The following is a 26,722-nucleotide window of genomic DNA, read 5'->3' on the forward strand; positions in this document are numbered from 1 at the left end:
TGGGCTGAGAAGCAGTGATCTAAGGAAAGAAGAGATGAATGGAAGAGGAAAAGAGAACTGGGCAAAGCCCTCACTCTAGGCACTAGGGATAGGAGGGGCTGTGTACCGTTGGCAGGGAAGGAGACCATCAGTGAAATCCTAGACATGTTTACTCAGATGTAAGGCATGTTGGCAGAGCAATCATAAGCCCTGATCTGCTATGCTAGAGGGGGTAAGGTGGGGCACAGGCCTCCACTTGCAGATGGACTTTGCCTCCCTGGAGGTCCCTGCTGTGCCCACTGAAAGAGTGGGCAGGTAGAAACTGCCACCAAAATTAAGGGTCCACAAAAAAGGTGTTTCAGGAGGTGGAAAGAGGGCAAAGCTAGACCTGCCAAGGAACCACTGGACACTAAGCCAGCAGTGGGCCTCATCTGGTCCTCTTCTGCAAAAATAATCAGAATTACCCCCCTCAACCTTCCACCATGGCCTGCATGAGCAGCAGGGCTTCAGATGTACTGGCGACTCCACTGATTTGTTCAGCCACCTGCTCTTGACCAGGAGTTAGGATTGCAACTTGTGTTCGAGGCTTGCTCCCAGGTAAGTGTGCATAGGATTGCAGCCTAAGGAAATACAGGCTTGGGGGCAGCAAGGCCGGAGGTGCAGTAAGCAGCTAGTGGGCATATATCCATGGGAAGGCCGAATTTCAAATATTGCAGGTCTACAGGTAAAATCAGAACTTATATTTTACTGAGCTTTAATCAACATAGATGGACCTATTCTAAGAACACAAGAGCAGCGCTGATGGATCACAGCAAAGCCCCATCTGGTCCAGCACTCTGTTTCTGAATCTGAAGACTGCATATCGCCATCATGACTAATTCTAACCATACTTCCATTTCTCTTTATCTTTTCATTTATTCTGTTCAAAGTGGGCAGGGCTTTTCCAAAACAGCAGCATTTATACTTGCTTTTGAAACTCTTGAGGGTTCGAATCAGCTTCAAGGTTTTTCTTCCATCTTTCCAGTGACCTTTCTGTGATCAGTTTCTCTCCAGGAACCTCAGGAACTCCCATGGTCCTAGCAAAGGTAGACGCTCCCTGGTCTGTCAGCAACATATGATCTGTCTGAAGGAGGCAAGATGTAGGCAGCTACTCAACAAAAGAGTTTTACAAGCGCATTGCAAACCTGCACACACACTTTTAATTGTCTAGTAAACAATCCTAATGAAGCAAAAGAACAAAGCCAAGGATAAATCTGACATCATTTTAGCAGTACATATATATTTTCAGAAGATGTATATTTCGATTTGCAAAGTGTAAACTGCCATGAGGCTACAGGACATGACTGGGATGTTTGTTCGTTTATTTATTTATTAGATTTATATCCTGCCCTTCCACCAAGTAGCAGTCCAGGGTGGCAATAAAGAAAACACTTCCACTGGCTATTGAAGAACAACTACGTCGGCAAGCATGGAAGGCTCCACAGGTAGCAGAGGCTGGACTCTAATCCCCGAGAGATATTGCCCATGATGCATCAATAGGGCTGACCCAAGACATCTTGCTGCCCGATACAAAGGACAAGAGGACACCACCACCACTCACCATTCCATATGCCAGGAGTGGAGAACCTTTTTCAGCCTGACGGTGGCACTCCCTTCTGGGCAACCTTCCAAGGGCCACACACCGGTGGTGGGTGGGACCAGAGGCAAAATGAGCAGAGCAATACATGTAAATATTACTTCTGTAACAGTAGGCTAGCTGCTACACACACTTCTCTCTCTGCCCTCCATCTAGACAAGCAACAGGCATTATCAGAGTTCAAGGACACGTTCCAGCCAGGCAAAAACACGGTGGGTGTGAAGCAGGGCCAGTGAGGGGTGTGGCCTGGGGAGAGTTCTGAGGGCCAACCCAAGAGGCCTGGAGGGCCACATTTGGCCCCCGGGTCTGAGGTTCCCCATGCCTGCCTGCCATATGCAGAACCCACCTGGACTGGCACTTCAAGTTTATTTTGAAACTGGCAAGGAGAGCACACCTGAGGTTAACAAGCTTATTTAGGGATCACAGGGAACATTGAACGGCACACAGAAGTCTGTTCTCCAAACCCTCCTCTGCTGCACCCAACTCCCTCCCTCCAAGTATTTGCTACCCGAGGTGGCTTTCTCATTCTGCCTAACAGGACCAACACTGTATACCAAAATGATTCTGGCTTCCTTATTCAATTCCAAAGCTGGGGGGGGGGGGAGATTGGGAGGCACAGAAGAGGCAAAGTGCATTTCTGTGGGATGGTGAGCTTTGTTTTACAGGTTAGAAAGAAAGAAAGAAAGAAAGAAAGAAAGAAAGAAAGAAAGAAAGAAAGAAAGAAAGAAAGAAAGAAAGAAAGAAAGAAAGAAAGAAAGAAAGAAAGAAAGAAAGAAAGAAAGAAAGAAAGAGTGGAGTGGCTCAAATGATTGTCAGGGCTAGTTGTTCCCCCTCTCTCGTGACACCTATGTTCCATTCCAGGGCACACGCAAGAAGCCACATAGTTTCTTGGATATGAAACAAAACCTTTTAGGCATGCTGCCTATCAACTGCTTGGCTTCTGTCACAACGTATTATTTAAGGGTGCATCCATGCTTTTCGTTGGATCTGCTGATGGCAATTTCATAAGGAAAGTGCATCAACTGCTACAGGTTGAACCCTGCTTCCTTGTTTTGTTGCAACATAGTCTACCAGGCATTTTGACAAAATTGGCGGTTTCCATACGAAGAACAGGACCATGGAGCAAGTTGCATACATAGTTGTATTAGTCTGTTACTATAGTTACCCGTATGAACATGCATTCTCTTATTTCTGAGACAATAGAGATAAAGAAAAGTTTCCAATCTCAAAGTTTGAACAAGGAAGACTTTCATTCTCTGACAAACAATACAAATAGTTAGGTGATGCATACCTGTGCTTGGAGCATATCATTTGTAAAGCAGGAGGGCAATGAGCACAGTTTACTCTTACATGTCTGGAATGTTCCAGCTCTTTTTAAAAAATCACTTACTTTGTGCAATACTGCCCTCTTCTGCCTTTGTAAAAAAGCACCAACAGTATCAGTAACTTTTACATGTTTACTCAAAGTAAGTAACACTACATTCAATAGGACTTACTTCCAGGTACAGAGGGTTGCAATCTTAGGAAGACTAAACGAAACAAAACACCACCACTAAACAAACTTAGAGAAGACAAATATTTTAAAAAGGCTCATGGCTCTGTGAATGCATTTTGTTCTCCGATTCTTAAAAAAAAAAGTTTTCCGTTCATACTGGAATCATGACAATTCTTTTTAAAATTATTTATTAGTGAAAGTCATTCAAGAAGATTTTTAAGCTTCAGTCCTACATCTTATTATACACACTTAAATCACGTTGATTTTAAGTTATTTCAATTCCCCCCTTTCCACAAACTACACACACACACACACACACACACACACACACACACACACACACACACAAACACACACGAAACTTGGCACTAAAACCTACATTATAGGGAGATTTTTAGTACACAAACCACTGAAAATGCATTGATAGGAAATTTCATATTATCTTAGTTCAGAGGGCCAAGAAGCAATCTCCAGGGCCCATTCTATAGTTAGGAGCATAGGAAGATGCCTTATAACAAGTCAGACCATCGCTCTATCTACTTCAACATTGTCTTCTTTAGGAATGGAGAGCCTGTGGGCCTCCAGATGTTGTTGGATTTCAACTCCCATCAGCCCCAACCAGTGGTTAGTGAAGATGGGCAATGTAGTCTCACACTGGGTTGCAGACTTCCCCATCTTGGTCTACAATGATTGGCAGTGGCTCTCCAGATTTCAGACAGGAATCTTTCCCAGCTTTACCTGGAGAGGATACAAGCAATTTGACTTGGGACCATTTATATGCAAAGCATGTGCTTTGCCAATGAGCTACACCTCTTTTTCTCTTAGTGTTAGGTTAGTATCACAAATGATCTAACGGTAACTAATAAGGCCTATAAAAATACGTACAACAGACCAATATATTTATTTAGAGATTTATAGCCTGCATTCTTACAAATGCCTCAGTGGTTTTTAGAACAGTGTGTATGAATTCACCACTGAAAATCCTTTTATTTTCTTACTGAACGTACATCAGCAAATTCATGTTAATTACAGTTTTTGTTTACCTTCAAACTGATACACGATGCCCCCCATCCAGAGAAATCAAGCTTCACCTCATGGAAATTAACAGAACCTAAATTAATCTTAAACATCAACTTGTCATGTTCATTTCAGTGTTGTTCTAGATGAAAGTCTTCTATGAAGTTTAAATGCCAAAAATGTAGAGTAATATTTATAGGGAAAGATCTGATGTTTATTGGAGGAGAGGAGAACTAATTTCTTTAGTATAAGGAACAAGAGGGAGCTCATGACAGGATTGTTTGTTTATTTTCAGGTGTTTCACACAATTGGCGTCATATTGGTTTTTCATGGTATATTCAGTGCTCCATCAATCATAGTCAGTTCTATTTTCTTGAGTTCTTGCCTTGTTAACACAGGGCATTTAATAATGTACTGGGACCGTTTCCTAAATAAACCCCCAGTGAACTGAATGTGCCTTTTCAACCAACACAAACAAAACCTTCTCCTGTATACACTTCCTGAATCTGATAAACAGTGCAATCCTGTGCATGTTTGTGCAATCCTGTGCATGTATTCAATGGGGCTTACTCCAAGATACGCATATACAGGATTGTAGTCAAAATGAGCTATTGTTGGTGAAAGCTCATGCCTGATAACCTAGCTAGTCTCCAAGATGCCACAGTGCACTGACTCATCACTGCTGAAAGGTCTAATCCAGCTACTCTCCTGGGATTAATTTGCAAGTACTTATTTACTTTTCCAATGCAAATAATGAAAGCACACCACAGAAATCACCAGATTTTGGTAAAGCTCCAAAAGCAATCATTTAATGGATCTGTTCTTCTGAGGAATTATCAGCTCATGAAAGAAAACAGTCTGCCTGGCTTAATGAAATGGATCTCAATGGACTATTTAGCAGGCTAGGTTCATGGGTGTTGCTGGACAAAATCTGAAGAAACATATTTTGGCCACCAGATGGAGCCAATATTGCACCATGAAGAGATACCAAGTCTTGGAAACTTATTGATTTTGCTTGTTTAGAATGAAAAACTTCAGAGGGATCAAACAGAATCTGATACAAAAATGATTATAACCTGCTGTCCTTTGATTATATCTTTGCATTTAAATCTTTAAGTTATTAGGCTAAGGAAGTTTCCCTAAGCGTATAAAGGAATTGTCACACATGAAAAAAATGCATGTTACATTACCAGGCTGGGGGGACTGCCTTCAAGTCAATTCCAACTTATCGTGACCCTATGAATAGGGTTTTCATGGTAAGTAGTGTTCAGAGGGGGTTTGTCATTGCCTTCCTCTGAGGCTGAGAGGCAGTGACTGGCCCAAGGTCACCCAGTGAGCTTCATGGCTGTGTGGGGATTCGATCCCTTGTCTCCCAGGTCGTAGTCCAACACTCTAACCACTACGCCACACTAGCTCTCTCATTGCCAGGCTACAGGAAGAGTAATAGCAAAATATGTGCTTACAATTGGGTTCTGCAACAAAATGTTGCTGGAGCCCAAGGGTTGTATCCCAAGTAGTGCTAAGGAACACATTCTATCCACGCAAGAATTTCCGGTTGTACAATGGGACTTTTAAATTTTATTTATTGCATTTATATTCCACTTCTTCTCTAAGGAGCTCAAGGCAGCATGCATGGTTCACCCCCTCCTCATTTAATCCCCACAACAACCCTGTGAGGTAGATTAGGCTGAGAGGCAGTGACTGCCTCAAGGTCACCCAGTGAGCTTCATTTCCCCCTGTTCTCTGCCTACACTTCACCTGTATTTGTTCTAGGGGGTTCTCCAATCCTCCGGAGCAGATCTGGGGGGCATGCATGGGGAAGAGAGGGAGGAAAGTCCTGTTGTGCAAGTGAAAATCCTTGCATTGACGGGACATGTTAGTTGTATACTGCCTCAGGTATCTTTGTTTGGACTCGGTTCAAACTTACAACATGGCCCTCTTCCCACACACACTACAGTTCCATCCCTGTCAAAATAGTCCTTCATGCGTGGGGGAAGGAAGGACCTGGGCCAGATCCTGTTCCCCACCCCTGTACTGATATTTTTGTTTAATACAACATCCAGCCTGGAGATGAGTCCTACAAACCTTGCTGACTATTTTGTAACTTTTTGGGTGATCCTAATGAAGATATTACCGTTAATGGTTTGACAGAATAATAAACAATGGGTCTCTTTGAAAAACTTTGAATTATTGGTTCTTGTTTGTTATATTTTGTACCAGGAAATGTTTGCAATTTTCTTCTTCAATTTTTTATTATTTTGTGGCTGTAAGAAAAACAATAACAATGATTTTTTAAAATAGATATAATACATTTTTGGTTCTAATGGACCGACACAGTGGCCAACATTTTATAATTAGACAAATTCCCTTTAACAACCCCCCCCCCCGTTTTTCATTGCAGAATCATGAACTATCTCCCCTAAGGCAATTTCTCTTGCACGTTCATGCTCAACATACAAAATACCCAAGTGGCTTAACCATTCTTGCCCCATAGTAGAATGCCTGCAGTTTTTGATGACTGCAGGCTGTAAATTCTGCCAGCTGCACTAACTCACAGTATCCCTTAGATTAATGACTCTGGTTATTATGATACTTCGTCCCTCCCACAACCTGTCCTGTTTATGCACAAGGAACTCTGGGGCTGATGGGTCTTGAGAGAGCATCACATAGAAAAGCTCATGTTTCTTTGTCTCTCAGACTACAAGTCCTACTTTAGCTGCACAAGCACACTTTCTCCGTTCTAGAGAAGAGCCTGGGCCAGTAACCAGGCTATGGTCTGAAGCAGCCTTTCCCAACCAGTGTGCCTCCAGATGTTGTTGGACCACAACTCCCATCAGCCTCAGCCAGCATTGGCTGATGGGAGTTGTGGTCCAACAACATCTGGAGGCACACCGGTTGGGAAAGGCTGGTCTGAAGACACATGAGGCCAGCTCCCTGCTGAAGCAAAGCAAGGTCAGGTCTGGTCAGTGCCTGGATGGGAGACTGCCTGGGAACCATATATAAGCCGCCTTGGGTTTCTATCACAAAAGGAAAGCTGGGGTATAAATGTAATAAATAAATAATATAAATAAATAAATAACTCCATATACAGGGTTGTATGCAACACCGTGTATGCGGAGTTCCACTCACACAATGGGACTAGTCTTTGCTTTTGGACTCTGGGGTCATGACACAGTTATAGTGATGTAGTAGAAACTACCTACCTCACAGTGATCTATAAGGCTGAATGGGGTCAGAGTTGTAAAGCACTCTCTACATAACAAATGCTATATTAATAAATATCCACACTTGTCTGCTCCTATGCTGTTTTTGTCTAAGGCAAACTGTTCCCCAGCATCATGAAGGCAGGTGGAGAGAACACCTTGCTGGGCCAAGTTGTGAGATAAGTGATCTCCATGTTTGAAGGTTTGCGAAAGCATATTTGGTGAAAAGGCAGGAAACAAAATTCAACAAATAAACAAATCATTATTTTAAATGCTAGTAAAAAAATTACCGAAAGAAAACTGATGTAAAAAATGAAAAGGCAGCTAGTCTTGCTTCTACAGCTACAAAAGTCTTTAAGGGCATAGTTCACAATAGCCTCAGAAGAGTGCTTGGGCTACTAGGGCTCACAGCAGCATTTACATAGAGGGGATGTTTCTGAGAACCGGTGTCACCACACAAGGACTATACACGTGGCTGCTATAATTTGTGCAGTTGTGGCAGTTCTTTTGTGGGCAGGGAGGCAATCTTGTGAGCTGCTGTTAAAAGTGAACCAGCCCTAAGAGGGACTGAAGTGGTATGACAGATGCACATGCGTTTTTTTTAACGAAATGAGTATTTCCTCTCTGATAACAACAGCTTTAAATCATTACAAAAAACATTTAACAGAGACAATAGTGGGGTGAGCATGCACACCACCATTAATGGAACCTATAACGTACCATCACCAACCCGTTAAAGTACAATCTCCAGCCTGAGTATGCACACTCACATTCTCCAAGACCAAAGGTCACTTTGTCCTCTGGAAATAAAACTACAGAAGTTCCATATGCAACACAGTGGGGTGGGAATGAGGGGGGTAGAATGGACTCTTACCACTTCAGACTGTAGGTGAGGGATATCGTATTTTTTTTAATGTTCCATCATACAAAAAATGAATCAGAATCTTCTTGCAAGAAGGAGCTAGCACATAAAAGAGAAAGGTCTGAGCTTGCTGTGCTGTTTTTTTGTTTACATGGAAGCACTCAAATTTGTGATCCCCGCCTGAAGCAGCATTCTGTCACTTTGTTCTGACCAGGCAAAAGACACAGGCAGCAAGGAATCATAGTACATGGGGTCGATATCCTAAGGCACGGATGGGGAACCTGTGGCCTTCCAGATGTCATTGGACTACCACCACCACCCATCATCCCTGATGACTGGCCATGCTGACTGTGGCTGATGGGAATCCATCAATATCTGGAGGACCTCAGGTTTCCCATCCCTGTCTGCAGAGAAATTATGTTTTTTGTTAAAGTGCGCATTCAGCATACCTTTTCCATGACAAGGCGAGCAAGTTTTATTGGGTTAGCTATACATTTCACTGCAGATACTGCTCCTGAGGCTAGATTTTTTCCATCCATGATAATGGCATCCATTTCCACTTCACCCTTCTCATTTAACACAGAGCCACAACCTAACAATCAAATAGAAAAGAAATACATTAATATCCAAACATGAAACAACCAATTCTATTACAAGCCTTTTTAATCAATTTGTGTTTTAGCACTTTTTAAGAGACAGTTTCTGAAATGCCAACACTCTTGCAGAAATAGTTGTAAATGCAGCCACAAATTCCAGTATTATAAGCACAAGTCCTCCATATTTTCTGCTCATGACACATCTCTCCTCCTTGCATAGTAGAAAATCTACTGAAAAGCAGATTCTTAATTTGCCTTAATTTGTTATTCATTTTTGCAGAATTTGGAATTGTTTAGCACTGGTATTTATTTGTTGCATTTCTGTATCATCCAACAACCAAAGTTCTCTAACTGGTTTACAATTACCATTTATTAATACCATAAAGTATACATACACACAATATCTAAAAGAGAGTAAAACAGCACAGTATAAAATAAATAGCAAAGGAAAAGTGTGTAAAAGATATAAAAAGCACTAAGCATAAACATAAGAGGCTTGGGGGGGAAATGTATTCATCTAGCTCCAAAAAGACCACAGTGTGGGTGCTAGGTGAGCCTCTGTCTTGGGAGGGGCTTCCACCATCAGGATGCCACCACTGAAAAGGCTCTCTCTTTAGTAGCCACACATCTCACCACCTTTAGTGGGGACAACCAGAGAAGATTACTTTAGTGTACAAGTAGGTGTACATGAGAGCAGATGCTCCTTCAGGTCTCCTGTCCCGAAGCTGTTTAGGGCTTTAAAGGTTAATACCAGCACTTTGAATTGGACATGAAAATAAACTGGCAATCACTGCAGATGGCAAAGGTCTGGTGTAATATGGTTGTATCAGCTACTCCCAGTTAGTGGCCTTGCTGCAGTATTTGGGACCAGCTGAAGTTTCTAAACCATTTTCAAAGACAGCCCCATGTATATAATGCATTGCTGTAATCCAGATGAGAGATTACCAGACCATGGATCACTGTAGTTAAGCTATCTCTGTCCAGACAAGGTCATAGTTAGTATAGTAATCTAAACTGATAAAAGGTGCTCTGAGGCCACCTGTGCCTCCAGCAACGATGCTGGATGCAAGAGCATCCCCAAACAATGAGTCTCATCCTTACGGATGAATGCAAAGCCCTCCAGACAGGTTGAACACCACTCAGCTGAGCAGACAAACCACCCATTAACAGTACCTCCATCTTGTCTGGATTGAGTCTGTTTATTGGTCCTCACCTTGTCCATTATCATGCCCAGGCATTGATTTAGAACACTAACCCAGATTAGATTAAAAGGAGACGTAGGGCTACGTGTCACCCACACACTGGCATGGAAAGGGAAGTATCGCGTCAATGTGAGGAAAGTAAAAATAAGTGCATACGCCTGGGGACTTATGGAAATTGTACTTGAGTGACAGTTTTTCATGTTCTTACCACAAGAACCTCATTCATTCACCTCCCCACTAGCACTTCCTCGAAGAGGTGAATCTAGCACCTTCATTATGTAGTTGATATTTTAGGACCCACCCTAGTGTCTTGACTATGATTGAACTGTTTTTAATATTTCATTTTTAAATTGTTGCAACTTGCCCTGGGACCTCATGGTGAAGAGTGGGTAAGAAATCTAACAATAACAATAATCAGTTTAAATATTTAAACATACAATCCACAAATGTCAAGTATAGCTTGAACAATCCTGAGGGCTCGGAACTCGATTCAAACAAAAGCGAACTATTGTAGATTCTTAAAGATGCACTTGGTTAGACACTGAAAACTCAGGTTACAGAAACTTGGTAATGCAGATTTTGTAATTCCCTAACTACTATGAATTCTGTCCTACAAGGTGCTGAAATAAATCATGTTACTGCACTCAATGGAATGCACACAGCCCTAGGGAAGCCCCATAAATGCAAAAAAAGAAAACAGTATATCTCCTTTTTGCTTTCTTTACATTAAGCCATCAGCCCGAGTTCCTAATTCTTAGAAATGTAGCTTAAAGTTATGGTGTAGTTAGTTGTTCAGTAAGCTAAATCTCAAACGCAGTACCATTTAAGGGTGCTAGGTTTAAATGACACCCTCCCCCTACATTCTAAGAAAGAAAATGAAGTATGTAGCATTTGCTGTCCTTTAATATGCCACCTGAGATGCCACCTTTTCTTTTATAGTAGGACTGGCTCTGTTGTATTATTTCCTAATGGCTCAGTTTGCAAGAGGGATGAAGAGTGAGTCCTTGTTTTCCACTGCTCTTTCTTTGCTGGAAAGGTGTCCACCAAAAAGGCCTATGGCTCAATTGCAGGTTTCTAGGAGTAATCATAAAGAGTAACATTCTTTTGTCATATTTTCCATGAGCAATGGCCAGGGTAGCCATTCTTCACTTTCTTCATAGTCTTCTAATGTTGCCAATGTGTTCCTACAACATCATATTCACTCAACATTCCAGTAAGACTGCTTTGTCCTTTATGAAGATAAGCAACTCCAATAAGGTTCCTTTTTGCATAGCTCATTTTCTCTGTTGACTGAGACCAGCTACCTTTAATGAGCCTTAACACATGTAGATGTAAGTGATTACAGATCTATCTACCATGCACATCGGGGTAGCCAAAGTTTAACAACCTAGCTGCTTGGCTATCACAACTGCAGGACCATAGGTTTGCCATCCCCCCCCCAAGCATCAGTGGATGTGTGAAGCACATTACTAACAAGGCACCAAAATACTGAATTATCTGAACAAAGAAGACATATTCTCAGACAAAAGCTTTGCTAATTTTAGAACACAAGGTTCTTGCAAAAATAAAAGAGAAAGGCCTTACACAAATTCTACATTTCTATAAGCTTGCTAAATGTCAACGTTGTCATTGACTGATGATAACTCAGATTATTTCAGAAAGGTTATCAGGGATTTGTGATGGCTTAATATCAGCTCTTCATAGTCAACAACGTCCATCCCCCTCTCCTACAGAAATTGTGGGACAGGGGCTGCTTTTGACTTTGTGCAATATTGATCACAATGCTAGACCATAAAAGTAATCCGTCTAGCTCTGGTTAGACGTCTAGCTCTGACACCCGAATAAAAAGTCACATTTTATTCACAAAGATGGATAAATTGCTCTGGACTCTCCCAACCTTCCTTTCACTTCCATCCTAACTGAATTGCTCTGGCAGACAGAATACTGACCCATTTTCCTCCTGGTTGTGGCAGTGTAGATAGGGCAGCCATGGTATAACTTGCTTCTTCTATTTCTCCAGCGTGACTGGCTCTGTGGTACTTCAACTTGGCCTGGCACGTATCTTCTGCCTAAAAACTCTGGCTAACGGGCGCAACAGCCCCTCCCCACAAAGAATGAAGCTCTCAGTCAGACATGGTTTGAGAATCAATGGCATAAAAATAATTTTTCCTCTCATAAAAAGCAAAGGAAGCCAGATTGGTACATAAGGAAAATTCCAAAATCCATAGTCAGGCTGAACAGTATTAAACAGACTATTTTTCCATTCAAGGCAGTGATGTTGTACCAGTGTACAAAAATGGAAAAAGCCCCTATAGGGGAGTGATCCTTCCAAAATTATATCCGTGGTCAAAGCTTTCTGTTTTATCATGACTGAGACATTAAATTTAAAATGCTTCCTGCTCTTTACCAAACTTCATTCAGGCAGAAAGTAAGAAAGGCTAAGAGTATACTCAAATGGAAAAGTAGTGGGAGTACAATGCATTTCCCATTAGACCTTATGTTTTTTGCTTGCTCACTTATTTACTTAAGGTTTTTGTATATTATTACTATTTATTAATTTAGTAATCGCTAATTTTATATACGCTCAAGGCAATTTACCAGCATACCATAAACACAGATTCTAAAAGTTTTAAAATGGTACAAAAAATATCTGAAGTTATGTGTTCATTTTGTATTATTTTTAAACCTAAGGCAGAGACCCTTTCATTCAGCTGGAAAAGACTGCCAAAAGAAAAATGTATTCAATTGTTTCCAGGAAGTACAGATAGTGGGCACCAGTTGCATCTATCTCACCAGGGAAGCTGCCCTTCATACAAATATAGCACAGCATGGTTCACAATAAGAAATGACAGTGAAACACAATTACATAATTAAAATCCCACCGATTCCACCCCCCACAATCAAAATAAAAGCATTTTCCAATCCACTTCAAACCAGCCGAATGGATGACTCAGTTTCAGTCTTTAAAATATAGCCTCCGGTTCCGTCAGATCTAAAAATGTCATTTTATTTAAAAGGCCTAAGAGAATAAAAATGCCTGAAAGTGGTGCCTAAAAGACAGCAATGCAGGCACCAGACAAATTTCCCAGAGGAGGAAATTCCATACCTGGGGTGCCATTCATGGTAAAACCCATAGAAGCATCAGTGTGCATGCTTCTTTACAGAGTATAAGATGACAGTTGCCTACCCTGAGGGGTTTGAAATGCAAAATTTGACGCAGCCAAAACAGCAGAGAAAGGGCAGGGAAACAGAAGCAGGGGTGAAAAGGGAAGCAACACGTGGGGTTTTCAGTTATGTAGCCTTGGGCTTAGTTAGAGGCTGAGTTCCATTTGGGCATGGGAACTAGGGGATTGTCAGATTGGCAGGTTGTCAGAAGGGATCTGAAGGAAATATGAGAGGTGGCATCACACAGCTGGTCTGGGAAACAGTATTAAGCACATGGGGCAGGAAGGAAGGAAGACTGCAGTCCTTTAAGGGAGCAGGAGACCTTCAGACCATGGAGTGAGAGGAGTGAAGATCACAGGCAGAGATGTATGGAGGTAAGGCCAAGGAGGCAGGGCTAGCCCTAGGATAAATACCACAGTGGGTGAGCAGTGCCTTTGGCGCCCCCCTCCCCAGGTTTGCAGGGTAACCCAGGGAGTTTATGGGGCCCAGTTCAGGAATGATGTTGGGGGCCCTGCTACTGCCCCTTAAAAGGACCCATGTATGTGTGTACAAAGCTGGGGGCCACATGTGAGAATTATTGCATACATGGGCTACATGGTGGAATTCTTGCCTGCAGTTCTGTAACCAGGCCTACTTGGCCTGGGCCAATCATAAGCCTGCTTAGCCAATCTTATCTCTATTGCTGCCCAGACAGAAAGAAAGATCTTACCTTCTTGTGATTGGTTTCGACTCCCTTACAGTTGGGCTGCAAGCCCAGCTAATAAGCAGGCCCCTCCCTTCCAGCCTCCCAAGAATACATTTTACAGACAGTTTAAGTCTCAATTTACCATCTGTTCTGGGAGTCACCAACCCATCGCCCATGGACACTCCCAGCAGGTAGCCCAGATTCTGAGCTTTCATTTAAAAATAAGTAAGTCTCTAGCCCTCCTTGGAAGCAAAATGTGCAGGTAACCTTCTAAGTGATTTATGTGAAATGAGCCAGCTTGCCTACTCCTGCCCATCACTGTTATTAGCCAATGCGTGAAGTCAGAGCTGTGATTGATAAGTGAATTCTTTGGACACCAGGCAATAGGAATATCTGGGGTCCAAAAGGGCTGCTGTTTTACACTTCCTTTTAGTGCACTTTTCTTGCTTCTGCCTTTTTTTCTTTTAGTCCTTGGAATCTCCATATTTTGCCCTCCCTTTTTCCCTAGCAACTAGGATACATCTTACCTGTGCTAGGTTTGCTTGAGCTCAGGTGGTGCCTAGAAATTATCTTCTGCAAATACTACTACACAATACATGTGGGTGAATGTTAGAGAGTCCCCCTCCTTACAAAAGGCAAATATGAAAACTTCACAAAGTGGCTTAGGCATGTTTCTTGCTTTGCAGGAACTAAAGACCAGGGACTCATTAAGAATTCACTGTACAGTTGACTTACAGTACAATGGTATACATGTCTACTCAAAAGTAAGTTTCTTTTTGTTTAACAGAACTTACTTCCAAGTAAATGGATACAGGATATGCTTTGGTTTAGGGTTGGCATTGGGAAAAACAGGGTTCTTGTGCTTTTAACAGTTGCATGGCACACAGAACTTCAATAGGTCATGCCTTTTCTGGAATGGAGATACAGTTATGGGGAAAGCATCACCTTGACTACTCACTAATTTTATGCCATGTGCGCCATGATGCTCTGCTGTGCCATGCTCCGCTTTCTGTGCACTCCTGCTCCACTTCTAAGATCCCAATGAAGTCTCTATCATGTGCTGTGGGTGGCTCTCAAAAGGGTAACTCTCATAGAGTACTAGGCCACATGCAGTTCTAGGGCTATACAGTAGGGCCCCACTCATACAGCGGGTTATCTTCTGGACTCCCGCTGAAAAGCGAAAACTGCCGAAAAGCAGAACTCATTGAATAGAATGGCACGTGACGCCCGTAAAAGCGGCACTGAGTGGGGCTTTAGTCTAATTGTGTCTGAGACCGCCGCATTAGCGAAGCGCTGAAAAACGGGGCCCTACTGTATTCACTTCTGGATATATGCCCTGGACACATTGACACCTCATGGCCTTAACCTGGAGGACAGTAGAAACATTACTGAGCTTCTGAAAATGAAGCCCCTGAGCATTCCATCCTCAAAGCTCTATAACTGCCACCTTGGGAACAGCATTTGTTTGTTAGCAGCTGATGAAGGCAGAAGCCGAAACGTTTTGCTAGTAAAATAAAAACCTGTTTTGTTAATCACAATTTCATATATATTTTGAGGTGATTAACAGAATCCTTATAGGGATCCAGAGCAAGCTGAAGTTCTGTTTGTTGTTTTCAAAACTGTCTCTCTCTATATATATATCAGTTCCTATTTTTTAGTAACCATTCTTTATTTTAGAATATCCATTATTTTTATATTTAAAAATTAAAATAAAGTTATAAATAAAAAAGGAATCCAGTTGACCATGTACATCTTACAGCTTTATTTTATTATTATTTTATATAGTGCTTATAGTATTTATAGTATTTGAACTGCTAAGTACTTGGTAACATTACCTCAAAGTAAAGCTGTGTTCCGCTCATTTTTAACCTAACATAAATGCCATCAAAGAGGAAACTGAAAAAGAAACATATTTTAAAGCTAACTGAAGGAAGTTCATTTTTGTAGTTTGTACCCGAACAACCTGTAGAAGCTTGAAAAAAAGGTTACAGACGCTTGTTTTTGCCAACCTAGCTCACTGCAGAGAGCACATTAAAAAACACAACCATTGAGCTCAGCTAGTTGCCCCACTCAGCTTGGTGCGCTGAGCAACCACCCAGCTCACATGCCTCTAAGGCCAGCCCTGCATGGAGGATTTTGAAGATAAAGAAACTTGTGTTGAGTATGACAGGAAGCCAACATGGACAGTATAAGCCAGTGGCCTTAGATTGCAATTCTAACCCCACTTACCTGAGACTAAGCCCTACTGAATTCAATAGGACTATTGAGTAGACATGGTTAAGATTCTGCTATGAATTGCTAACTATGGTAAGTCTGCAATCTTAACCCTGCTTATTGGAGAGCAAGCCCCAGTAACTACAATAGGACTTACTTCTGAGTAGACATGGTTCAGATTGTGCTGCAAGCCCCAAATTTGGCTAGTATGCATAGCTGTCCATAATACACCAATGTGATATGAAGGCTCCTTGCCCCCCCCCACCGTCCCAATCTCATACAACAGCTCCTGATACGTTTGACTATGTGAATGTTACCTGAATATACCTTTTAGCTTAACCATTCTTTTTACTGTAAACATTCCTTTTAGGGTCATTATTTTTGTTTTACTAGCCCTGTTTCTCTGTCAGGTGTGGGGAACCTTTGGCCCTCCAGATGTTGCTGAATTACAACTCCCATCATCCCTGGCCACTGGCCATGCTTGCTGGGGGTGATGGGAGTTGTAGTTCAGCAACGTCTGGAGGACCAAAGGTTACACACATTTGTTCTATGCTTTAACAGCAGCCAAACTTGCAGGATCCACCGTGAAGCTCTTCCAGGTAAGGAAATGAAGTGGAGGAAAGTTTATCTGCCAAATTTCTGCACATTAGAATACTATGCTCGCCATGCTCGTGTCTTTAAGAGCATGGTGAATAAAAACAATAAGTGGCTACTCTGTTTATTATTGTGCAGTTGCCATTTCAGTCTCAAGAAATGGAAAGTTCAAAGAAATTACCTGCATTAAAATGTGGATCATCTTCCATTACTACCACAGCTGCTTCAACTGCATCTAATGCACTCCCTCCACATTTCAGGATACTGTAACCTTTCAGTGCTGCTCCGGTGACACCAGAACGACTTCCATCTTCCCGCTCTTTAAAGATGCGACCAGCTCCACCGTGAACCACAATTACAGGATTCATGTTGAACTGGATCCTTTCCTGGGTAGAAATACTGAATCATTACTCAGAACTAACATTCATTACAAAATAGACAAAGTTAGATCATGCTGCCTGTAATCTTCTAATTTCACGTTTCAGCTGTTGAAATATGATGAAGTATTGGCTAGAATTCTTTCACAAAGGGATTGCATATCTCATTAAGCATTTCTTGACTCTGAAAATCCTGTTAGAGTTGTACTATGCTGATATTTTCAGCTTGTGAGGAATCCATTATCTGGGAACTTCCTACTAACTGAGGGTCCAAAGTCCAGTCTTACTCCTGTTAAATTTAAATGGACTCCTATTACTGATTAAAAAAGAAACATAAACACACAATATTTCATGGAGAGAAAGTGTTACACTTGATCTTAGCTAATACAGTTCATTTTTCAAGTAATTAAAGTACTTCATATGTTGCCTCAATAGTTCTATCTCAGGTGTTTTTTTAAAAAGTTGTCACCTGATTAGAGAAATCTTACTGTGCAGGCCTAATCATGTTCCCCTCAAATGTAAGCCCCAGTGAGATCAATGGAGCTTACTCTCAAGTAAACAAGTATAAGATTGCAGTCTTAGAATACTGTATCAACTGTGTAAATTTTAACTAATTAAATCTCCATATATTTGCATATGAAAAAAATATTGATTCTGAAGGGAGAAGAAAGCACTTTGTTTTCTCTTTGATATATAAATCTCTTGTAGCAGACATCTTATGAGAAGCATTTTATAAGAGAAAGGAAATACCTTATCTAAAAAGTTATCTGCAATTTATAGTTACACAAGAACGTGGAGAGTTGCAAGGGTCCTATGAGGCTATCGAGTACAACCTCTTGCTCAATGCAGGAGTCCAACTTAAAGCATACCCGAAAAACACTCAGGGACATACTGAAAAGTCATGATCTACCACGGCACTCTTGCAAATGCTAATGATAGATTCACTAACAGGCAAAAAACCTTGTGGTTTAAGAATGTACCTATAGCCCACAGATATTTCTATCAAACTTTAAAAAGCAGGGAAATTGGGAAGCTATAGTGAATGCACCAGGGGAGCAGGAGACCTGAACTCCTCTTTGAGATATTAGACTGCCCTACAAATTTGTCAAAATGCAAACACAATTTGGGTTGGTCTTTCATAGTCCAATCCACTTCCTATGTAGCTTGGAAGAATTTGGTAACATGTGCCTCTGAGCATATGGTGAGTGGTGGCAGGTGTTTAGGAGCAGGGGGAGGGGAGGGGAGGAGATTGGGGAGGAGGGGAGGAGATTGGGTGGGGGGCGGACACTGGGCAGAAGGGAAGCCCCTTTCCTTTCCAAAAGTAAAACATTGTGAACAGTATCATTGCTTTTCAGAGTTTCCCCCACCTTTTTATTCTACAGCAGGCACATGTAACCTCCCACCCAAATTTAAACCAAAGCTGTCCCTGGCCACATCCACAACAGGCCTTTATTTCACTTTGGACAGTCATGGCTTCTCTCAAAGAATCCTGGGAAGTGTAGTTATTGAAGGGTGCTGAGAGCTGCTAGGAGACGTCCTGTTCCCCTCACAGACCTTCAACCAGAGTGGCTGACTGTTAAACCACTCTGGCCACTGGAGCTCTGTCAGTGGAATAGGAATCTCCTCTCAGCACCCTTCACAAACTCCACTTCCCAGGATTCTTTGGGGGAAGCCATGACTGTCTAAAGTGAAATAAAGGTCAGGTGTGGGTGTGGCCCCCTGATTAACCAACACAAGCAGCTGTGGGTCTGGCTTTTAGAACACTGACAGTTGGTTCTTACTGAGCATGCCCGACACTATCATGGGATTCCAGCTAAAATTTCTTAAACTAATTAAAAATCAACCAGGCATTTTTTTTTAATTTTTATACTACAGAAGATGAAGGTCAGAGTATGGGGCAACATCAGTAACAAGATTACAGGTACTCTGTGAACATGGTTGATTTTTAATGAATTTCAAGAGATTATGAGAACTCTGAGAGAAAAAACTCCAAAAGGCGTCTGGGTTTTTTCTCTCTCTCTTTAGACTTTGAACTCTCAATTCTTTCTGACTGTTTTGTGTATCGCCATAAAAATTGAGATGGTTGTTAAGCAAGCGTTTCTGAGTTCAGGGTTATAAATTTTGTAAGGTTTTGTTTTGAAATGAGTTTATGGGAAGCATCAGAATGGCATGGAGGTATCAATTTAACACTCTTGTGGCTGTATAATTTAGAGAAAGGCACCTCCCCTTCACAGTAGTTTATCATGTCAAAGACCCATGGAAAACCAGTATATCTGCAGGATGCTGTTTGAAGCTCAAAGTGGGTAAGTTTTTATAACCCAGTATCTTAGTTCTGCAAAGTCAGTGCCTATCAAACTTATGTGGCCTGAGAAATCCCATTTTAGTTCTGCAGAATTACAATACTTAGCAAAAAGAAGGAAAATGTATATAGGTTTCTAGGGTGTAAACCAGGATACATATCTTGTATCCTTCTTCCCAAGAACTGTAACTCTCTGAGGGGAAGAGGGGGTCTCCTTACAACTTGAGCAACAATAACAGCTACAGCTATAGTACAGTATCTCTCTGGAACAGCACAGTAAGAAGAGACCTGCCTAAGAATAAATTGGGCAGAGATATAACAGAGCCAAGTAAAAAGTATTGGCGGGGATACAAGACGGGCATTAGGAGAGGAGAAGAAAGATGCCGTCGGGTATCCAACAATAACAGCAATAATAACAACAACAGTACCAACAGCCGCTGCCTTCGCCATAGAAGTGGAACTTCACCAAGAGAAATCCTATATGAGAAACGACGCCAAACATCAGGCAGGTATATCATCGGGTGATGCCAGACGCCAGACATTCCCTAGATAAGAAGCTTGTTTAAAGAGCTTCCCTGCCACCTCAGGGAACTGGCGTGTCTGAGGATTGTTTGGTCAGATACAGCATTGTGTGAAGAAAGGGAAGAGCACAGACAACATCTGGAGCCTGCAGGGAGGAAGAGGTTGCTGGTGGTGTTGTGGCCACTGCCTTGGACCTCAGCTGTTTTGGGCCTTGATCTTCCCACTGAGATTTCCTGCTCTTTGCAGGACTATGACCAAGGCCCTGACTCAAGATCAAGATTAGGGCCTTGACTTAGCAGTGTTACTAGCCATCTAGCTGACTTGCCTGGCCCACCTGGGTGACAATAATAAGATTTTTACTTGGTTATAGCTGCCGGTCGGCATAGCGTGTTGCTTTTAAGAGCAAGGCTTTTGCCTTTTTATAAAGGAAGGATGTGTTTTCAACTAAAGAGGGCTGAGGAAGGGATCCAGGGGGCTGCCATTAGTGTTGTGAAGGGCAGAGGGAGATACAGAGCGGGGAGACAGTTATGTCATCAGGGGAGATGGGTGTGCAACAGGGTGCTGGTTGCCCCAAGCTGTCTCCCCACCCAAGTAGTCTGAATAGCTGGGGTGATAACCCCCCTGGGTTGAAAATGCTGCTTATGAATGCCAGGTCAGTGAATGGTAAAACAACAGCCATTCAGGATCTCATACTGGATGAGCAAGCCGACCTGGCTTGTATTACAGAGACCTGGTTGGATGAAGATGGGGGGGGTTAATCTCTCTCAGCTTTGCCCACCAGGTTTCTCTGTACAGCAGCAGGCAAGACCTGGGGGGCAGGGAGGTGGAGTTGCAGTGGTCTATCATAATACCATTCCCCTGACCAGGTGCCCTATCCCACAGTCTTCAGGGTTTGAGTGTGTGTATCTGAAGTTGGGTGGCCGGGACAGAATAGGGATTCTGTTGGTGTACCGCCCACCCTGCTGCTCAACAGTCTCCCTTCCTGAGCTAGCCGGGGTGGTCTCGGGGTTGGTGTTGGAATCACCTAGGTTCGTTGTACTGGGGGACTTCAACATCCATGCCGAGACCGCTCTGGCAGGAGTGGCTCAGGATTTCATGGCCTCCATGACAACCATGGGTCTGTCCCAAGTAATATTTGGTTCCACTCATGCTGCTGGCCACACTCTGGACCTTGTGTTCTGTGTTGGATGGGATGATGGTGATCTTGGTGTGGAGGAACTCTCTGTAGTTCCGTTGTCATGGACAGATCACTACCTGGTTGGGTTTAGACTCACTGGGACTCAAAACCTCTGCAGGGGTGGGGGACCAATTAGGATGGTCCGCCCCAGGAGGCTGATGGATCCAGATGGTTTCCTGAGAGCTCTTGGGGTTTTTCCTGTCACCTCGGCAGGCAATTCTGTTGAAGCTCTGGCTGACCTCTGGAATGGGGAAATGATCATGTCCACCGCCCTGGCTGCTCCTGAGCGTCCCCTCTCACGTAATGGAGCCAAACCAGCTCCCTGGTTTACCAGGGAGCTGATGGTGATGAAACAAATGAGACAGAGACTAGAGCGACGTTGGCGGAAGACTCGGAGCGAGTCTGACCGAACACGGGCTAGAGCCTATCTGAAGGCCTACTCCATGGCAGTGCAGGCAGCAAAGAAATTATTCTTTTCAGCCACCATTGTGTCTGCAGGGAGCCGACCAGCAGAGCTGTTTCGAGTGGTCAGGGGTCTCCTACATTCTGGCCCCCAAGAGGGTAATATAGACCACTCATCAGCCCGCTGTCAAGAATTTAAACGGCACTTCGCAGACAAAATCATTCAGATTCGTTCCGACTTGGATGCTATAGTTGATACAGGCTCAGTGGATGTAACTTTGGCTCCTGCTTGTCCAATAATAATGGATTCTTTTCAGCTTGTACAACCCGAGGATGTGGACAGGATCCTTGGAGAGGTGAGGCCCACCACATGTCTGTTAGACCCTTGCCCTTCCTGGCTTATTAAAAGTGCCAGAGGGGGCCTAGCCGAGTGGGTGAAGGAAGTGCCCAGTGCCTCCCTACAACAAGGCAGAGTTCCAATGTGCCTAAAGGAGGCCATTGTAAGGCCTTTGCTGAAAAAGCCCTCCCTGGACCCCTCTATTATGGATAATTATCGGCCAGTGTCTAATATCCCATTCCTGGGCAAGGTAATAGAGCATGTGGTGGCCTCCCAACTACAGGGATTCCTGGATGAAACGGATTATCTAGATCCATTTCAGTCTGGTTTCAGACCTGGTTATTGGACGGAGACTGCTTTGGTCGCCTTGGTAGATGACCTACGCAGAGAACTGGACAGGGGGAGTGTGTCCCTGTTGGTTCTGTTGGACCTCTCAGCGGCTTTCGATACCATCGACCATGGTATCCTTCTGGGTCGCCTTACTGGGATGGGACTTGGGGGCACCGTTTTACGATGGCTCCATTCCTTCCTGGAGGGTCGAACCCAGAAGGTGGTGCTGGGGGATTCCTGTTCAACTCCTTGGCCATTGGCCTGTGGGGTTCCTCAGGGTTCAGTTTTGTCCCCCATGCTATTTACTATCTACATGAAACCGCTGGGAAAGGTTGTCCGGAGATGTGGGGTTCGGTGCCACCAGTATGCAGATGACACCCAACTCTACTTCTCCTTTCCACCTAATTCCAAGGAAACTGTCTCGGTTCTAAACCAGTGTCTGACAGCAGTGGTGGACTGGATGAGGGTGAACAAGCTGAAGCTTAATCCAGACAAGACAGAGGTGCTCCTAGTCAGTCGAAAGGCGGATCAAGGAATAGGGGTTCAGCCTGTGCTGGATGGGGTTACACTCCCCCTGAAGACACAGGTTCGCAGTTTGGGTGTGCTCCTGGACTCATCCTTAAACCTGGAGGCCCAGGTTTCTGCGGTGGCCAGGAATGCTTTTGCACAGTTAAGATTAGTGCGCCAACTGCGCCCGTTCCTGGAGTCGTCTGATCTGGCTATGGTGACACATGCCTTAGTTACATCCCGCTTAGACTACTGTAACACGCTCTATGTGGGGCTGCCTTTGAAGACTGTTCAGAAACTTCAGTTGGTGCAACGAGCTGCAGCCAGAATGTTAACTGGTGCTGGTTACAGGGACCATACAACTCCCCTGCTGCAACAGCTCCACTGGCTGCCAGTCTGTTTCCGGACACAATTCAAAGTGCTGGTTGTGACCTATAAAGCCCTATACGGCTTAGGTGCAGGCTATTTGTCAGACCGTATCTCCCTATATGAACCTGCCTGGGCCCTGAGATCTTCAGGAGAGACCCTTCTCATGATCCCAACACCTTCACAAGTGCGACTGGTGGGGACACGAGATAGGGCCTTTTCTGTGGCTGCCCCTAGGCCCTGGAACTCCCTCCCTAGGGAGGCAAGAATGGCCTCCTCTGTGCAGTCTTTCCGCCGACAGCTAAAGACTTTTTTCTTCCGGCAGGCCTTTGGAACTGAAGGTTTTAAGGGTAGTGACTGAAGAAGATGCTGTATGTTATTGTTTTACTTATATGCTCCTCAACTGGGTTGCAGTATTTTAAGAGTAATTGGTTTTAACATCTTAATAGTTTAATCCTGTTTTAATGCTGATTTTATATGTTTATATGTTTTATATTTTTATAGGTTCTTAATGATGTGTACTTGTTTTTATCTGGAAGCCACCTTAAATAAAGATAATAATAATAATAATAATAATAATACATATAACTTTCTTCTAAATCAGATGTCTACTTTCAACAGGTTGATTTTCATCAGTGCAATTGATACTCTAAGTTCTGTGCTGAAAACTGTAGCTGAACATTTTTACAAAATGATCTACTGAAGATCTAGGCATGGGCACTACAGCAGATGGAGTGACTTGGGTATATTGATGCCTGCCAGTGCCTCACAAAAAGAAAACTTCAATGCCAATTTATGTAACATGACTGAGATACAGGCACACTCCCATGACTGAAAATCATAATGAAGTAAGTAGATAATTGCAACTGATCCTTTCTTTTGGAGAGGGAGGAGTGTGTATAATTTTTTTTTAAGAAAAAAATGATTCTCAGGAAATATTATTTAGGCAACTAAATAACTGTACACCCATGAAACATTTCCCACCAAACTATATTAAAAAGACTGCATTTTTTATCTTTCAGGTTTATTTATTTTCTTGGCACTATGTATTCCATACCAAGAGAAACAGATCTTATTACTAAGAAAAAAGATATTTAGACTTTGAAGTGAGGCTCTGCCACAAGTGGAGCTCTACCAATACAAGTGGATTTTAGAATTACCAGTCAACATCTGTTCTATTGCCAGGCCCGGCCTCCAAGAGGTCTTCTGTATCTTTAAAAGTTGTGCAGGGGGAGGGAGAATTCCACCTTGTGGTTTTTCCCATTACAGAGTTGCAAGAACACCTGCACTTGGCTGACTTTCTCTTCTCCTAAACATACAGGATCAGTCTCAGGCCATGGACCTGGCAACCCTAAAGCCATTTAACCTCCACACAAGCAAATCAGGAAGAATATTCATTGCTGTATAACCTTCCCCGGAAGGAATGCTCACTAAACACTACACACAGAATAACCCCCGCCTAAGTTTTCTGAAAGCAAATCAGGACAAATGCTCAATAAACAGGTCACCCGGAGGAGCCCTGGGTAGCCACAGAACTCATCCATAAAAGGAGCAGTACAGTGAGTAGAATTTTAGCACTCATTTCAAACTAACCCTGTTAAAAGACTTTAAGCAAAAGGTAGCCTAAGGATGTTTGCTTAAAAGTAAATCCCATTGTTTCCAATGGGTCTTACTTTCTAGTAAATACAGGATTGCAGCCAAAATGACGATTTGTTTCTCTCGCTCCCTGAGAGAGATCCCAAGAAGGGAGGAGGTATATTGCAAGATGTGCATTATTTTCTCTTTAAGCACGACATGAAGCACATGCCAGAAGCAGAACACCTGAGAAATTCAGGTCTATGATGCTGTTGAGGAACCCAATCCTTCCAACTCTTCTATTCTATGAACCACCCGCGAAGAATTTTAAGTGACCTGTGACGTCTCCCTTATTCACACTATTGTTTCACCCCAGGTCACAATAAGCCCTGGCCGGGAACGTGTGAAGTTCTCCAAGTAACTATTTACCAAGCTGGTGGAAACCGTCCGGGAAGAAGACAATAGGGACGGGGTAGCGAAGCCAATAAAGTAAGAAAGAGGAAAGCTTTCATTCATTCAACCTCTCAGCCTATTGCAAGCCGTCTTCTGACAGAGCAGATTTCAGTTACTCACGGGTGGTTGCTTTCCACGACTTCCCTTCACACTATCACCAACCCAGAACTGAAACTCTCAAAGGATGAATATGGAAGAAGCGAATAATGGCTGCAAAGCGCTGACTCCTCTTCTTACAGAGAAGTATGTTTCAGGGAGTGATCACATGGGGGCAGCTCCCTTTCGCACCTTTGCCCTTAGAAAAGAAAAGAGTTGCTGCCTTTTCCTTTCTGTCAACGGGTTTGAAGCAAAACTGCCCTCAACTAGAATGGCCACCGTCTTCTTTAGCTCTGCCGAGAGCGCGTCTGCCCCTCGCTAAAATGGCCGAGCCATCCCATTGATTCAACCTAACGGACGCAAAACGACTACCAGTTGTAAAGATGGCTGATGCTTATTACCTCCTTGATAGAGGGGAGGTGTTTATGTTGCAGCTCGGTTTCTTCTTTTTTCTCTTCCATCCTCTGCTAATGCTGAAGAATGCCGAAGCAACGGGAGACAAAACTCGTTCAGTGGTTATTGTATCTCAGTGAACGGGGTTGGGCAGCCGAAGAAAGAAAGAAAACCTAATAGAGCCTAGCAGAAATATTTGCATATCACAAGGAGGAACTTAATAAGCAGGCAGCCTGAACTTTCCCCCTTGACCAATTTCTGGAAACCTTCTTCCCACACCCTATTCGGCATTTCTATCATTATTTAAAGTGCCTTTACCGTTACTTTGTTTTTCAGTATTTCTTGTTTCCCAGCGGTTGACAGCCTTAATTTGACCTAGCAATTTGAAAATTGGGCTTTAGCCTTAGAACAACTAAGGGAATGATTAAGGCTGCAGTCCTTTACCCACTAACCTGGGAGTAAGTCTCTTTGACCTGTGAACACATAAAAAGGTATTTTCTAAATAATGCCAGCCTAAGCCAGTACCACTGCACCAGGGTTGATTTGATTTAAATTGCTTCTCTGAAAGACTCAGTTTTAAATATTTAAATCACAGTTTAAATCACTAGTGAGAAAGATTCTATTTAATCATAATTCTTTAGTAGAAGTACATTATTGTTCAATATAACAATACATATTCAGAGATGTAGGTTTCATTACAAATTTGAAGTCTAGCGTTAAGGAATGCAGAGCATAAGCAGTGTATGAACAAAAAAGTTAGAAAATGAAGGGGGGGAAACCTCAGTTACATGAGGGCTGACCTGCTTGAAATACATTTTGCCATAGGTACAATGCTGCTATTTCACACAGTTTACTGGTATGTCACGGAGACCACATATACAAGGTGAGGAAAGTAACCCAAGGGTTCCCTAAATGGGATGCATTTTATCAAAGCCTTTTAAGTACCATATTTTTATTCAAGCAAACATAAGAATTCAAATGGTTGAGAAGCCCACTCAAAAGCTATGGCCAAGGCAGTCCTTAAAAAAAATAAAATGACAAAACCAATGTTTACTAACCTAGAAATCATGGATGTTCAGACACAATCCATTATCTTCAAAGTAGGAGTACTTCTCATAATAATGCTGTTTCATTTGTGCAACCAGACCTTGCATTTCTCTGTTGCACTGTTTACATTTTGCATGCATACCTATTTTACCCTGCAGGTACAGAAATAAAATATTCCCAAATGGTTTCTCTT

At 42.8% G+C, this 26,722-nt stretch overlaps 1 protein-coding gene and 1 long non-coding RNA gene across 5 annotated transcripts in view; one reads left to right on the plus strand and one right to left on the minus strand.

Annotated features, from left to right (window-relative positions):
- Positions 1 to 25,657, minus strand: part of ASRGL1 (asparaginase and isoaspartyl peptidase 1) — a 37,357-nt gene extending 11,700 nt beyond the window's left edge. Inside the window, exons 1-4 of one of the 3 annotated variants that reach the window (XM_061623100.1) lie at positions 25,491 to 25,657; positions 16,830 to 17,034; positions 8,642 to 8,784; positions 948 to 1,102 (exon numbers count right to left, since the gene is read on the minus strand). In XM_061623100.1, the coding sequence (XP_061479084.1) occupies positions 948 to 1,102; positions 8,642 to 8,784; positions 16,830 to 17,034; positions 25,491 to 25,550 (563 nt within the window). In that variant the 5' untranslated portion in view covers positions 25,551 to 25,657. Of the gene's footprint in view, positions 1 to 947; positions 1,103 to 8,641; positions 8,785 to 16,829; positions 17,035 to 19,752; positions 19,772 to 25,113; positions 25,397 to 25,490 lie in introns of those variants that run through there. The other 2 variants (XM_061623099.1, XM_061623102.1) reach the window with 2 other exon arrangements.
- On the plus strand, positions 18,829 to 25,877 carry LOC133383091 (uncharacterized). Of its 2 annotated transcripts, none has more exons than XR_009762173.1 (3): positions 18,829 to 18,946; positions 23,587 to 23,813; positions 24,917 to 25,877. It is a non-coding gene; the product is annotated as an uncharacterized LOC133383091 (long non-coding RNA). The 2 variants fall into 2 exon arrangements; XR_009762174.1 differs by lacking the exon at positions 18,829 to 18,946 and adding an exon at positions 19,195 to 19,328.
- Positions 25,878 to 26,722: the final 845 nt, after the last annotated feature.

Source organism: Rhineura floridana, chromosome 4 (genome assembly GCF_030035675.1).
Source record: "Rhineura floridana isolate rRhiFlo1 chromosome 4, rRhiFlo1.hap2, whole genome shotgun sequence".
NCBI classification, from domain to species: domain Eukaryota; kingdom Metazoa; phylum Chordata; class Lepidosauria; order Squamata; family Rhineuridae; genus Rhineura; species Rhineura floridana.